Source organism: Alligator sinensis, unplaced genomic scaffold (assembly GCF_000455745.1).
Source record: "Alligator sinensis unplaced genomic scaffold, ASM45574v1 scaffold331_1, whole genome shotgun sequence".
NCBI classification, from domain to species: domain Eukaryota; kingdom Metazoa; phylum Chordata; order Crocodylia; family Alligatoridae; genus Alligator; species Alligator sinensis.
This window is the reverse complement of record NW_005842033.1, coordinates 1,154,360-1,168,233: the sequence shown is the minus strand read 5'-3', so window position 1 is coordinate 1,168,233 and position 13,874 is coordinate 1,154,360. Positions and strand designations below refer to the sequence as shown.

Here is a 13,874-nt window from a genome sequence, read left to right as displayed (position 1 = left end):
CTGGGATGCTCCAAACAGCTGTGCCAGGTTCCAGCATCAGCTCTGCACTGGCCCGTGCAGGCATGCCTCGGAGTGGGCGGTGGGGGCAGGGCTTGAGGCAGCGCAGCCCCTCTCTCTCCCCAGCTTCCGGGACAGAGGTGATGAGCCTGGCGCAGCTCTTTGGAGCCAGCCCAGGCTCTGGGGAGCTGCAGCAGCCAGAGTGCAAACAGCGCCACTGGGCTGCACAGCTCTGGCATCGGCTCCATGCTGGCAGCGACTGCACGGGCACCTCAGGGCGGACAGCGGGGCAGTGCAGCCTGCCCCGAGGTGCCCATGCAGTTGCCGCCAGCATGGAGCTGATCAGCCCGGCGGAGCTGTTTGCACTCACCCTGCTGCAGCTGCCCAGAGCCCAGGCTGGCTCCAAACAGCTGCGCCGGGCTCATCACCCCTGTGCCGGGAGTGGGGGGGAGACCAGGGCTGCGCTGCCTTAGGCCCCGCCCCCACCGCCCACTCCGAGGCATGCCTACATGTGCCAGTGCGGAGCTGATGCCGGAGCCCGACACAGCTGTTTGGAGCCTCCCGGCTCTGGGGAGCTGCTGCCAGCTGGGAGCCCGGACTGCTCCCAGCAGGCAGCTGGAACGCTCTGGGGAGCTGCTGCCCTGCTGGGAGTAGCCCGAACTCTATCACTGGCAGCAGCTACTTGGAGCCGGGGCTGGCTGCAGCCGGGAGGCTCCAAACAGCTGTGTTGCAGCGAGCCAAGCAAAATGGCCTTGCGTGCCATGCTCGGCACGTATGCCAGGGGTTGCCGACCCCTGATCTAATGGTATCCTTTGACATAAAGTTACTGGAGTTTTTGGAACTCCCACTTCTACTGAAAACTTTGGATTATCTACCTGCTGTGTTATACAAAGTCTCATTGTTTAAGTTTACTGAAATTTAACCCCACTGAGCCAAGGAGCGACATAACTCTTGGGGGCTTACCCAACTTCCAGATAATCAAACATCTCAGTTAGGTAGGGTCCAAGTAAGTACAATTTGACTGGAGTAGGAACCCATTTAACCACCACTTCCAAAATAAGTTGTGACAGTTGTTCAATAATGTACAGCCACAGCATGAAATACTTCAGGAAGCAAGTGAAAACCAGTGTGTCCAACTGAAATTGAAGGCGGATTGTAGGGTGGCAGAATGTAGTTAGGCAGATTAGAATTTAAACCTTCACACTAGAACAGACTTATTTACCCTTGAAAAAAGTGCAACCAGGTCTGTAAATGAAGTCATGGCTTTATGTTTGCATCACATCTGAAAATGTAATGGCATGAATAAAAGCATTACAAGACTGCACATCTGATACCCCTCACCTGCTATTTTGATGATTGTTTTAATTAGGCAAAGTTACTGTATTTACTCATGTAATAGCCATGCTTTTTTCCCAAAAAATTGCCTCAAAATGAGGATGCACCCATTCCAGCAAGGCTGAGGAAATATTGCTGCTAAACAAATGGTGTAATTCTGTGTTTGAACATCCACCCATACTTTTTTTTTTTTTATCTTGCATGATCTTGCAGATGAGACTGAATATGGATTGGAATTAACATAGCAAGTGGCATGGGTTTCCCATGTGAGTGCATTCCAGTCTTCAGCAAATCATACCTTTTAAGAGAAATGTCTTGACTATTACACAAGTAAATAGGGTATGTTGGATATAATTCTAAATGCAAAAATACTAAGGGGAAGTTGAAATGGCGCATCATTTTTATTTATTTTTTGCTGTCCTCAAGAATTTGTGGGCTTAGATATAAAAAGTTAATCCACAAGTAGAAAACATTAAAATCTTTTTGTTGGTACAGAGGAAATTTTGCCTCGATTTATTTAGGTAACTAAAACTTTGTAGGTAGCATTCTCACTTCTTGTTGCAAGTCCATTGCCTGTCCGTTCTCAGGTGCTGTAGTTCAGTTGTTAGTTCTTACTGCTACTCTATCCTTTTCTTTTTCTTTCCCTCTCAGGATTTATCTGGCTCCATTGATGACTTGCCCACTGGAACGGAGGCAACACTGAGTTCAGCAGTTAGTGCATCAGGTTCTACAAGCAGTCAGGGGGAGCAGAGCAACCCTGCACAGTCACCTTTTTCACCTCATGCTTCTCCACATCTCTCCAGCATCCCTGGTGGTCCATCGCCTTCCCCTGTAGGCTCTCCTGTTGGAAGCAATCAGTCACGATCTGGTCCAATTTCTCCTGCAAGTATTCCAGGTAAATTTGTTTTAAAAAATAAAGGTAGTAGAAACATTGTGTCATATGAAATTATAAAAATAATTCTCTCTATGTTTTGTATATTCATTCATTTATTAGGAATCTTGGATTTTGTGGGTCTCCTTTGTTAATAACATCACTCAGCTATCAGAGAGATGGATTCAACCCAAAACTTCAGATCCAAGCACTCTCAGATCTTGGAAGGTTCTAGTCTAAATCCCAAATTTGTATTTGGTGCCTTTCACTGTAATGGATCAATCCAAACCTTTGGTCTGAACACTCCCTGAACTTTTGAAAAGTGCAGGTCTGAATTTTTAGTTTGGGACATTCTCTTGGGTACATCTATCAAAGGCATCACACTTCTTTGAATTATTTATAGGGCTTTTTTATTCTAAATCAAGGTTTTGTTGTCTTTGTTTTCTGGAGTTATGCAGTGTTTTAAGTGCAGGTGAAAATGGCTATCTCAGAAAGGCATAGTTTGTAATACTATGCAGAATGATCAAGACAATATTTTCAGCACTTGGAGGGGGTAACTCTGGACAGATCTAGAATTTTAAAGAGAGGTGTATCATCATATATAAATAGGGGTCTACCTAACTGAAGGAGGAATCCATCTGATTTCGTGGGGAGATTGTGGGGCTGACTGCCATATTCATGGGCTGATCACGAGGGGCAGGACCACATGACTGGCAATCCTTTCAGCCAATCAGCAGTGAGAGGCAGGGCTGGCAGCCATCTTGAACTGCCCTTCGTAGCTGGGCCACAGTGTAGTAAAGCCTGCTGGCTCCCTCTGGGGATCCAGCATTTTATTTTCAGTACACTTCCTTATGTTCATTTTCATGGATTTTGCAGGCATTGCCCTCTTTTATGGGCACTACAGATATCACAATTTCCATGAAATCCACAAAATTGCAATTTTGGTAGATCCCTACATGTAAAACAACACATTTTTCCCCAGTTAGTAGGAGCTTTACTAATATGGTTTGGGCCTAGGGCTGTATTATTAAATTTAAAGATTGAAGCAAAAGTATATATAACTGCATTGGCATGAGTTAAAAACCATCTGCAGGGCTGTGAAATAGGAACTTTGTTTCCAGGAGCAACTAACAGACAGCAGAATTGCAAAACAAAGGATCGCTTAACTGGTGGAACAAGAAGACTATTAAAAAGGAGAGGGTTATTAATACCTATGGAATAAAGAGTTTAGAAGGGATTGGGTAGATTATGATGAGCCATGAACTCAGTCAACTCCCTCAGCACTGCCTGACTACAAATGCTGTTGCAGCTGCCAGGTAGTTAGTTTTAAACTTTGGGTGGAGCAGGAATCAGAGGAGTGCAAGTGCACTAGTGCATCTGCCCCTCCCCCTATCCCAGATCCACCTTTGGGGGTAACAAATTATTAGAGTCCCACCCTACCAGTAATAATTAAAATGACAGGGGCATGGTTACTATTAATTCTTTAGTGGCATCTGGTGTATGGTACAAGTCATTCATATGAACTAAGAAGTCTGGAAAACTACCATAGTTTTATCAACAAGAAAAACGAACAAATGCATTAATTCTTGACACACATTATCAGTTGGCCCCCACCAGTCTAGCTTGGCAGTGATGGGCTGAGATCCCAAATCATTTGGTGTTTCAAAAGGGCTGGTCTCCCAAGGCTGAAGAAAATTATGAGCAGAATTGACTGAGAGTAAAGATTTAAGATCAAATGAGGTGAATGAGAATTGAGAGTTCTGTTAAAAGACCTCATTCAATGGCCAGAAAGCCACAATTCTGAAATCAAGAAAAAGGACATTCACTAAAGATCCTTCTTGATTCTATGGTGGAGTAAAGGCAACAATTAGAACTGCAAAAAGCAATATACAGCAAGTGGGGAAAATAGATAATAATCTATGTACATTAGAGGGTATAAGGTATAGAAAATTGATTAGGGAAGCTAAAGACATCAAAAAAAATTAATGGCTAGTGCAGCTAAGGTCCGTAAGGAGTTCTTAAAGTATGCTTAGAAGAAAAAAATCCTGGAAATGGTGTAGGCCCATAACTAGATGGAGGTGGTAACGTCAGTGATTATGTAAAAAAAAAATAGCAGTGTTCAATGTATATTTCCATTCTGTATATTGGATGTCAGGATGATATATTTGTATCATATTATGGACTGCAAGTATTTCTTCATCCTTATTAGCCAAGTGAGAAACTTAAAAAGGATCTCTTAAGGACAAAGTTTTATAAATCACTTTCTGATGTTTAATTTAATAAATTTAGAAATATTGGCACAATTAAGAGAGATCAAAGGAGTGCTAATATTGCTCCAATATTCAAAAAAGGGCAAAAGGAACAAGGAATACAAGACATATCAACAGAATAGGGGCTTTTATCTTGAAAACAACTGGTCCTATAAGCTAGGGACAGACATTCAAAAAGCCTGAGCCTGAATTGATTTATTCTTTGCAGGCTAGTCTAACCTGTCTAGACTGAATCAGTTTGCAACTGCACAGACATTCCTTCTGGACTGAAGAAATTCAGGTGCATGCTTGCAGTGGCTCAGGCTAAAAGCTGGGGAGTGCTAGACCAGCCCTCCCTTCCCTTGTACAGTGCTGAGCTGAGGAGGGGTGTGGCCTGGCCCTGGCAGGATGCTCTAATTAGGGAAGGGTGTAAACCCTCACCCTGCCTGCACCATCCCAGGCTTTTCCCTGCTGGCTGCTCAAGGGAAAGGAGTGTTGCCAGCCCCCAGCTAGCACTCTGAGGCAAAAGGGTGGGGGGGCTGCAGAGCATGCATCTGTTGATGATACTGAGCTTTTAAATCTCCCTCTCCCTGTTTCTTCATACTGTCTGCAAACCTGATAGGCGAGGGAGCCAGCAGGGGACTGATAACACAGCATTTATCAGCCCATCAACAAAACAAAAGCCTCTCGTTAGTTCAAGCTCTTGTTAATTCAAGCTCTTGTTAAACAGCTTTTTCTGAGGAAGGAACAGACTGAAGTTACCAGCTGACCTGTTGATTAACTCCAAAAAGCCCTAAGCAGACACTGCTGTGTCTGCCATTGTCCTGTCCCAGTGAAATTGGACACAAACACACATACACCCCTCTACCTCTCAGCATTAGCTAGCATACCACATGCCTAGGGTCCATGGGGCTGGGATCCATGAAGCCAGGTGGGCGCTACTGTGCCTGCAGTCTCTGCTGGAGCTCTGGCTAGGAAGCAGAGGGGCAGGGCCAGCCCTGTTCTCTGAAGCAGAGAGCACAGCCCAGCCCAGGTCTGTAAAGCATCTGGGATGCTGGGGGACTCTGGTTTAACTTAAACCAGGAAGGGGTCTGGGACAGACATTGCATAAACCGGTTTGACCCAAATCAGTTAAGTCTGATAGCATATTCAACCAGGTTTACATTAAACTAGTGTCAGCATTTTGACACTGGTTTATGTGCACTGAACTCATGTTCTGTTACAAGTTTAAACCAGTTTCTGATCACTTAAACCAGTTTATGTAATGTCTGTCCCTAGCCATAAAGTCTGTATGGAGCAGTGAGTTTAACATGAGTTCCCAGTTCATGAGCTCTTTGGATGTAGAAACAGAAACAGGAGTAGGGAGGTGATTTTACCTTTGTATCTGGAGTGGGTGAGACTGGAATATTGCGTATAATTCTAGTGCCTGCATTTTAAAAAGGGTAATAAAAAATGGGAGAAAATGTAGAAAAGTTTCACAAATAGTGATTCAGGGGCTGGAGAAAATACCTTACAGTGATACAAAAGGAGTTGATCCAGTTCGCTTATTTGCAAGCAGATTTAGAAGTGGCTGGATTTCAGTGTGTAAGAACCTTCACAGGGAGAAATGCTAGCTAAAGGGTTTTTTAATGTTGTTGAGAAAGTTATAAGAACCAGTGACTGGAACCTGATGTCAGACCAGTTCAGATGGGAAGCAAAATATTTTTAACAGTGAGCGTGATTATGACTGTTAATATAAACTACCAGGGACAGAGGAGGATTCTTCATCTTCTAATGTCTTCAAATCAGAACTGAATGCCTTTTTGGAAAGTTAGGCTACAGCCAATGAGAAGTTAGCCAAACTTCTTGTATTGGGCTCAAAACCAAAGTAAATAAGTATAAATATAAGAGCCTATTACATAGAGGAGGTCAGACTAGCTGCTGTAGTAGTCACTTTGGCCTTAAAGGCAACTAATTGGTGAAAATACACACTAAATCTGTGCTTTGCAACCTAGAGTCCAAGTTTAATGACTTTGAAAGAGGCCTCAAATTTGTTTAAAGCAACTGCATTAAAACAGGACTGTCCAACATATTTGGCCCCAGAGACTAGATCCAGAGTAATTTCATTAAATGTTAAATACCTCCAAGTAGTCATAGTCTGGTAAAGAAATCAGTATTTCACCTACCTAATTGAACAGGAAGTAGATATCATTTTGATCATCACCTTTCTTGTTAGATTCTGTAATCAGTCATTTTTTTGGAAGCACCATCTTAGGTGGCAATTTTCAGAATGACACCAAAGAAAGAAAGATGGCTCCTGGCTTTTTCCTGGCCTAAGCTGGTTCCAAAATCAAGGGGTATTTTTTGTTCTTGTGGTAGAAGATGATGTGTCGAATGTGAACCAGTGCAGGGTTTTTATGAATCCACAGGTAGCTATAGTGCCTTTTCCCAAGCAACAGCTGCAAGATGACATTATCAAGTCTGGTATTGAGAACTGTCAGAGTTGCAGTGAAATTGACTGGAATCTTGGAATGAGAGTAGGAGCGATTCCCTCGCCCTGGTCTTGCCAATAACTGAGCACAGAGTTAATAGAGAAAGTTGGGATGCTTTCCCCACTTGTTTTTTAACTAAATAGAGGAGATGGAGAGCAGTAGGTATCTCCCACCTTATAACAATCAGGCATCTTGGGGTTACGAAATAAAGCAGGGTTGTCCAACTGTGTGGCTGAGGGAGGAAGGGAGGGATAGCATGTATTGCCTGTGCAGCCTGCACAGCAGGGGATTGTGCTGCAGTAGGGAAATGGGAGTCATGTACCATCAGCACTGCCTACTCAGTGGAGAGAAGGGGAATCCAAGAGGCCTGGCAGTACAGCGTGTGGCCTGGGAGCTGTGCTCCAGCACCATGTGGCCCTCAGCCACAGGGATGCTGGACAGCCCTGGAATAAAGGCTTGACAACAATAAAAGACAGAAAGTTCTTTCACACTTTCAGCAGTCACGAAGGATAGCAGGGTTTTGTGGGCTTTGATTTATTAGACAGCTACTTGACCAGAAGCTGCTATGAAAGGTGGATGCTTTAAGTAGTTTCCCAGGGACAGGACCCTGGTAGACATATTCAGTGCTCTGTTCCTTCTAGTCTCCCAATCTCTTTGGGGGATTGAGATGAGGAGTCAGCTTTCACTAGCGTTGTCCCAGATCTTACTTATGGGGTGGGAGAGAGCTCTATTCAGCTTTATTGTAAGCCTCTCTTTAGTACACCTTTTGGATGTTAAGATTTTCAACTATATAAATAGGACTGTCCTGTCATCCTCCGCTTTCAACCTGCTTAGTTTCCACCCTTTTGTGTCATGACCGGTTGTTTATTAACTTCCAACTCCACTTATAGTGCCTTGGAAAAAAAGTAAGACAGCACTTACCCATATTTCTGTGGCCTGTGATGATCAAGCTACAGGGGTTTGTTTGTTTCTGTTTCTTGTTTTTTAAACGAATATTCTTTAGTATACTCTTGGTCTTTCTTTAACATTTTTGTTTACTGCTATTTTTCACTCCTTCCTCGCCCTTCCCTTGTTTGTTCTGACCTCAATCCTCTCCTATTACCTCCTGCGATGTCTTGCTACAGCTTCTCCATGTGACATAGATTGGCTCTTTCAATCATTCTCTCTCCAGCAAGTCATTGTAAAATGAGCAGCTGTTGTGTTGCTGATAGCTATGGCGAGGGAAAGCCAAAATGTTGCAGGGGGTTCTTGGCGGGAAGGCCGTTAAAATAAAGGTGTTGCTTTCCCAGGGTTTGCTGGAAAGGAAGCATCCTTTTCCCCATCCCTCCTTCATTGAAACAAAATTGACAACTAATGAAACATCAAAAGGGCAGACAAACAAACAGCCCACTATTAAACCTCCCAAATGGCTGATTCCATTCCATTGCCTGTTTAAACTGTTTCTCCACCCTACTGCAAATCTGCCCTCCCATATTGCTTATTATCACACATTGTGAATTTCATGGGAATGGACTGGCACAGACAGCACTGACATTGGCACATCCCTAACTCAGTGGGCATTTCCTTCCTGTGTTCTGTGAAAAGCTGAACAGATATTTCTTGTGGTAAGTGGCACACATCTCTGCAGTCTGTTTCCATCCATACAATTAGAATATAGCAGGGAGATTAACTGTTGAGGGTAGAAGATCCACTTGACTGTGTTTTATTCACAAGTGCATATTTTTCTCAAAGCTATATCATTTCTTTTTTAGCCACACTTACATTACAGAGCCCATTTTTTGCTCTTTAACAATTAAAAGCAAGCCAGTGTCAGATGCTGGTGGAATATGATCTTGTTGTAGATTTTTCTAACAGAGACCACCCTTTTACTTTATCCAAAATAATAATGTCTTTATTTTGTAGCGTTCTCTAGAATAAGGATAAAATTTCTTTAAGAATATAAATGTCATGCCCTATACTGCTTTTAGGTCTTATGCTGCTCCTAATTCAACCCTAAACCACTAGTAGAAGCTGACACAGCAGAACATCAAAATGCGCTGCTGTTGCCAGAAGATTTAGTGGATGTTAATTTTACTTTTCTTGCCTCCTGCACCAACCGTTCCAGTTTACTAACAAAGCAAAAATGTAAATAAGCTAAACAATTTTTTTCCCCAAATTTTTATTTCATTGGCCGAAGGCTTTCATCAGCTCTTTCTTCTCTGGGGTGTAAGCTGCAACAGTGTTTAAATATTAAGAAGAGCAAGTGTACTGTGGGAGATTGCTGATAGGCCAAGAAAGTCTTAACCCCTTAGTGCCTGGGAAGATTTTATGGGAGTTCAGAAATGCATATTATTTTAGATCCCAGCCAAGAGTTTTACTTTTCTGGGTACTGACATTTTTAATGCTAATTCTTTGTATGTTGCAAATGTATTTAGAAATAAATGAAAACAGTGGCTTTTTACATCACTGGACATAATTTTATTTTCTGAACTTCTTTCTGATACCTTTTATTTTTAATTATTTGGCCAACTCACACATCTTCACTGGCTATAGACTCAGTCACTAGGTAAGGTTTGCTCTGCCTCCTCTCTGTAAAAGACTTGTCTGTGTATGGAGTTGCTCAGGAATTGTGTATTCAGGAATCACTTCACATGTGGTTGTTCCTATTCCAGAGTAAGGCTATGTCTACGTACAGCTGCCTCTAATGCCTGAACACATAGATGCTTGCAGGCTTCTGGCAGCTTTGTGCAGCTCCACTCAGCAGCTGTGCTGCCAGAGCATGAAGGGCTCACTAGACAGGCACCAGCTGCTGAATGGACCTCAGTAACCAGCTGAAGGTATGAGAATATCTATACGTACCTTCACCCAGCTACCAATTGGCAGCAGAAGCCTTACTCCACTTGGCAGAGAGGAACTGTAAGTACAGATGCAGTTCTGCCACAAAACATTGCTGCATAGGCCAGAAACCAAAAATGTGGGGGGGGGGCGGGGGGTATTTAACGTAATCTACCTTAAAAGACCTTTAATGATAACAGTTGGTCAGCATCTCAGTAGTGTCTCATCTAAATGACCATTGCTCCACCTGCAAAATTAATTAGTTCAATACTGATGCAAGGAAAGGAGCTGTATCCCATTGTGCAATGAACTCCCTTTCTTGCAGAGCTGGATTTTTATTCCAGTTCACATACAGACCAGCTAGCATAATATTGAAGACCTGACAATTATAGTACAAGCTGATATGGGTGCAAGCATTAAGGACCTAAGGAGGACTCAGTTGTCCACGGCTGTTATAAAATCTAGAAACCAAGCTCAAAGTCTTGTAATTTGGCATGAAAACTAGTGTGGGCAGACTAAAAGGACTGAGTAGTAGAGCAAGGAAAATAGTGAGTAAGGGTTAGTCCATCATGGGCTAAAACTGAGGTTTTAAAGTGTGAATCAGAATGGGTATAATAGTCTCTTTCATGCCTGCTAGAAGTTTGAGCTAATGAAATAAATATTGTTAGAAGCATGACTGGAATAAGATAGGTTGATCAGATGTAACATGGTCATACCTTAAACAAAAATCCCTGCTTTATTAAACATTATTACTGGTATATTAAAGTGTTTTTAAAGCATTATTTCAAAAAGATGACTATCACATGAGAATGAATTTGTTGGCTAATATTTTATTTACATTTTTCTGGTTAAAATTAACAGGTGCTTAAAAATGCCATTGCAAGACAAGAAAGGGGATTATTTCCCCTTAAAATGGACATGGTCCCCCTGCCTAGAAAGATTATTTTAACACATCCATCAATATTTCCCTCTTGGCTTCTCCAGAGGCAAAAATCCTGCAACAGCTTGTTGCAAGGAAGATGCATGCTGTTTATTGGCAAGCAGACCAGAAAAAAACAAAACACAAAATGCCATTGACATAGCCATGTTTTTAATCACTGCTAGCACACAAAACATCTATTCAGCAGTTTTACAAATCTAGAATGCTTGCTAGGCTGTAGTTTTCCCTTAAAATGAAATGTTGAATGTTTTGGATAGCACTAGTTTAGCTCCCTTTTTTTAGCAGTATTTAGAATTTTACACTATAATCCACTTTTTTTTTAAATGGGAGAAGGAGCAGTCAGATTGCAGGTATGTGGCTCTAGGGATTAGTTCTACAATGTGGATCATTTAACCTCTGTTATGTGTTAAAATTCAGACTAGATCACTAGTGATTATAAGTTATCGTCTGAAGACCATTTGGCTTGTGTGAAATGAGTTGGTAGTCTCAGTCCATTTCCTTAGGGACGGTAGTCACAAAAGCACTATCAGAATTGGCACCCTGCTTGGGGTTTCATCAGAAAGGTCAAGGAACTGTCTTGTTCTCTAGAGGTGGTCTCTCCAAGAAACAGCAGCAAGGAAGAAATACTAGGGAAGTTTAAACTCTTGCAACCCATTCTGTATTTGAGGACTGTTTAATTTTCAGGGTTCTTGGGCTTGTAGATTCTTAACATCATTAAATTAAGTTTAAAACCAAGACATGGACAAGTGTCCAAGAGGAACAGTTGGCTCAAATAGTTTCTGCTAATGCTTTCTATTTAAAGTTATCTTGGTTATTTAATTTATATTATAGATGTTAAATCCAGCTGGATCTGTGGTGACTAGGTGTTGGAAACCCATAAAATACTTTTCATAAATATAGTTTCATCGTTGGTAGGGTCGGAAGGGACCTGAGCAGATCATCAAGTCCGACTGACTGCCATGGGCAGGACAGAATGCTGGGGTCAAACGACCCCGGCTAGGTAATTGTCCTGCCTTCTTTTGAAGACCCCCGGGGTAGGAGGGAACACCACTTCTCTTGGAAGTTGGTTCCAGATTCTAGCCGCCCTGACAGTGAAGTAGTGCCTCCTGATATCTAGCCTGAATCTACAGTCAGTCAATTTATGGCCATTATTCCTTGTTACTCCCGTTAGTGCTCGGGGGAACAGGGACTCTCCCATTGCCTGCTAGTCCCCCATGGCAAGTTTATAGATGGCTACCAGATCCCCTCTCAGCCTTCTCTTGTAGAGGCTGAACAAGTTCAGGTCCCGTAGCCTCTCCTCGTGTGTGTGCATTCAGATCGCATACAAGATTCAGATACCCCTGTTACAGCTACCAAAATTGTTAAAAGCACTCTTGCTATAACTTTCAGATGTCCATTGCATACCGTGGGCAGATGCATGATTTTGTAAAGAGGGGTGCACGAGCAGCAACGGTCTCTCAGTGTGGCTGTATGCCCTCTCACAACTCCTTCCCCTCCTCCATGGGGCAGGCAAGCCAAACTGCAAGAGCAGTAACAGGGGACTTTACAGCTACCAAAATTGTTAAAAGCACTCTTGCTATAACTTTCAGATGTCCATTGCATACCGTGGGCAGATGCATGATTTTGTAAAGAGGGGTGCACGAGCAGCAACGGTCTCTCAGTGTGGCTGTATGCCCTCTCACAACTCCTTCCCCTCCTCCATGGGGCAGGCAAGCCAAACTGCAAGAGCAGTAACAGGGGACTTTTTTTTTTGGGTACCCATTCCTTCCTCTCCCCCACCCTCCACTGCTACTGCTGTCACCAGCTGCCTCGGAGAAACAAAGGGAGCTCCAGAGCCTCTCCTGCCCCACTCCAGCTGGGCTGTGTGGGAAGCTGGGTCAGCAGGGGTGGCAGGCAGGTTGCCCCCTCCCTGAGCCTGCTCCCAGGCTGGCAGGGAACACGCAGGGGGACTGGGCTCAGAATGAGGTTAGGATGGAATTCAACACAGACAAGTGCAAGGTGCTGCATCTAGGGAGAAGGAACCAGCAACACACCTATAGGCTGGGGAACATCCTTCTTGTCAACATGGTGGCAGAAAGGGATCTTGGAGTCTTTGACTCCAGGATGAATGTGAGCTGCCAATGTGAGGAAGCAGTCCGCAAGGCTAACCGCACCTTGTTGTGCATCTACAGATGCATTACAAGCAGGTCCTTCCCCTCTATGCGGCATTGTTTAAGCCACAGTTGGAGTACTGCGTCCAATTCTGGGCTCCGCACTTCAAGAGGTATGTGGCTAGCATTGAGAGGGTCCAGAGGAGGGCCACCCACATGGTCAAGGGGCAGCAGGGCAGGCCCTTCGAAGAGAGGCTAGAGGGCCTGAACCTATTCAGCCTCCACAAGAGAAGGCTGAGAGGGGATCTGGTGGCCATTTACAAACTCACCAGGGGGGACCAGTGGGAATTGGGGAAAGTTCTGTTTCCCCAGGCACCACCCAGGGTTACTAGGAATAACGGCCACAAATTGTTAGAGAGAAGGTTCAGAATGGACATAAGGAGACAATACTTTACAGTTAGGGCTTCCAGGCTCTGGACTGGGCTCCCAAGTGACTTGGTACTCTCTCCTACCTTGGGGGTCTTCAGGAGGAGGCTGGACAGATATTTGGCTGGGGTGATATGATTCCGGCACCTGTTACTGCCTGGGGCAAGGGGTTGGACCTGATGATCTGTTTAGGTCCGTTCCGACCCCATGTACTAGGATACTATGGGCAGGGAGGCGCAACCCATCTATTGCTGCTGTCCTGGCTAAACCTGGCTCCCCATGTAGCCTAGCTGGACTGAAGCAGAAGCAGCTCTAGAGTCCTGCCTGCACAGCCCCCTACTAGGGCTCTGCAAAGTTTCAGTCCCTGGTTGGATTCAGCGGAGATTTGGCCCAATTCGGTGTCTGAATCACCAAATCTGACTCAAATCAGAGGACCCTTTAATCTGTCTGAATCGAATCAGAACCCTCCAAATTGATTCAGAGATTCAGACATTGAGACAGCTTTAAATGTTTTTCCTACGTACCTCTAGATAGAGGTATGTAGGCTCTTGCGTGCTGCGGTGCATGGAGCTCAGAGGGCTCCCCAGTGCACTCGGCATCAGACGCGAAAGTAGACCGGAAGCACTTCCGGGTCTGCCGGGGAGCCCCCCCCGGCTCGCTGACTGGTGCCTCCGGGGGGGG

The 13,874-nt window shown here is 44.1% G+C and overlaps 1 protein-coding gene across 7 annotated transcripts in view; it reads left to right on the top strand.

Annotated features, from left to right (window-relative positions):
- ARID1B (AT-rich interaction domain 1B) overlaps positions 1 to 13,874 on the top strand; it is a 445,974-nt gene that overhangs the window by 304,406 nt on the left and 127,694 nt on the right. For all 7 annotated transcript variants that reach the window (XM_025202638.1, XM_014519339.2, XM_014519340.2 and 4 more), the window contains one exon: positions 1,984 to 2,227. In XM_025202638.1, the coding sequence (XP_025058423.1) occupies positions 1,984 to 2,227 (244 nt within the window). The remainder of the gene's footprint in view (positions 1 to 1,983; positions 2,228 to 13,874) is intronic.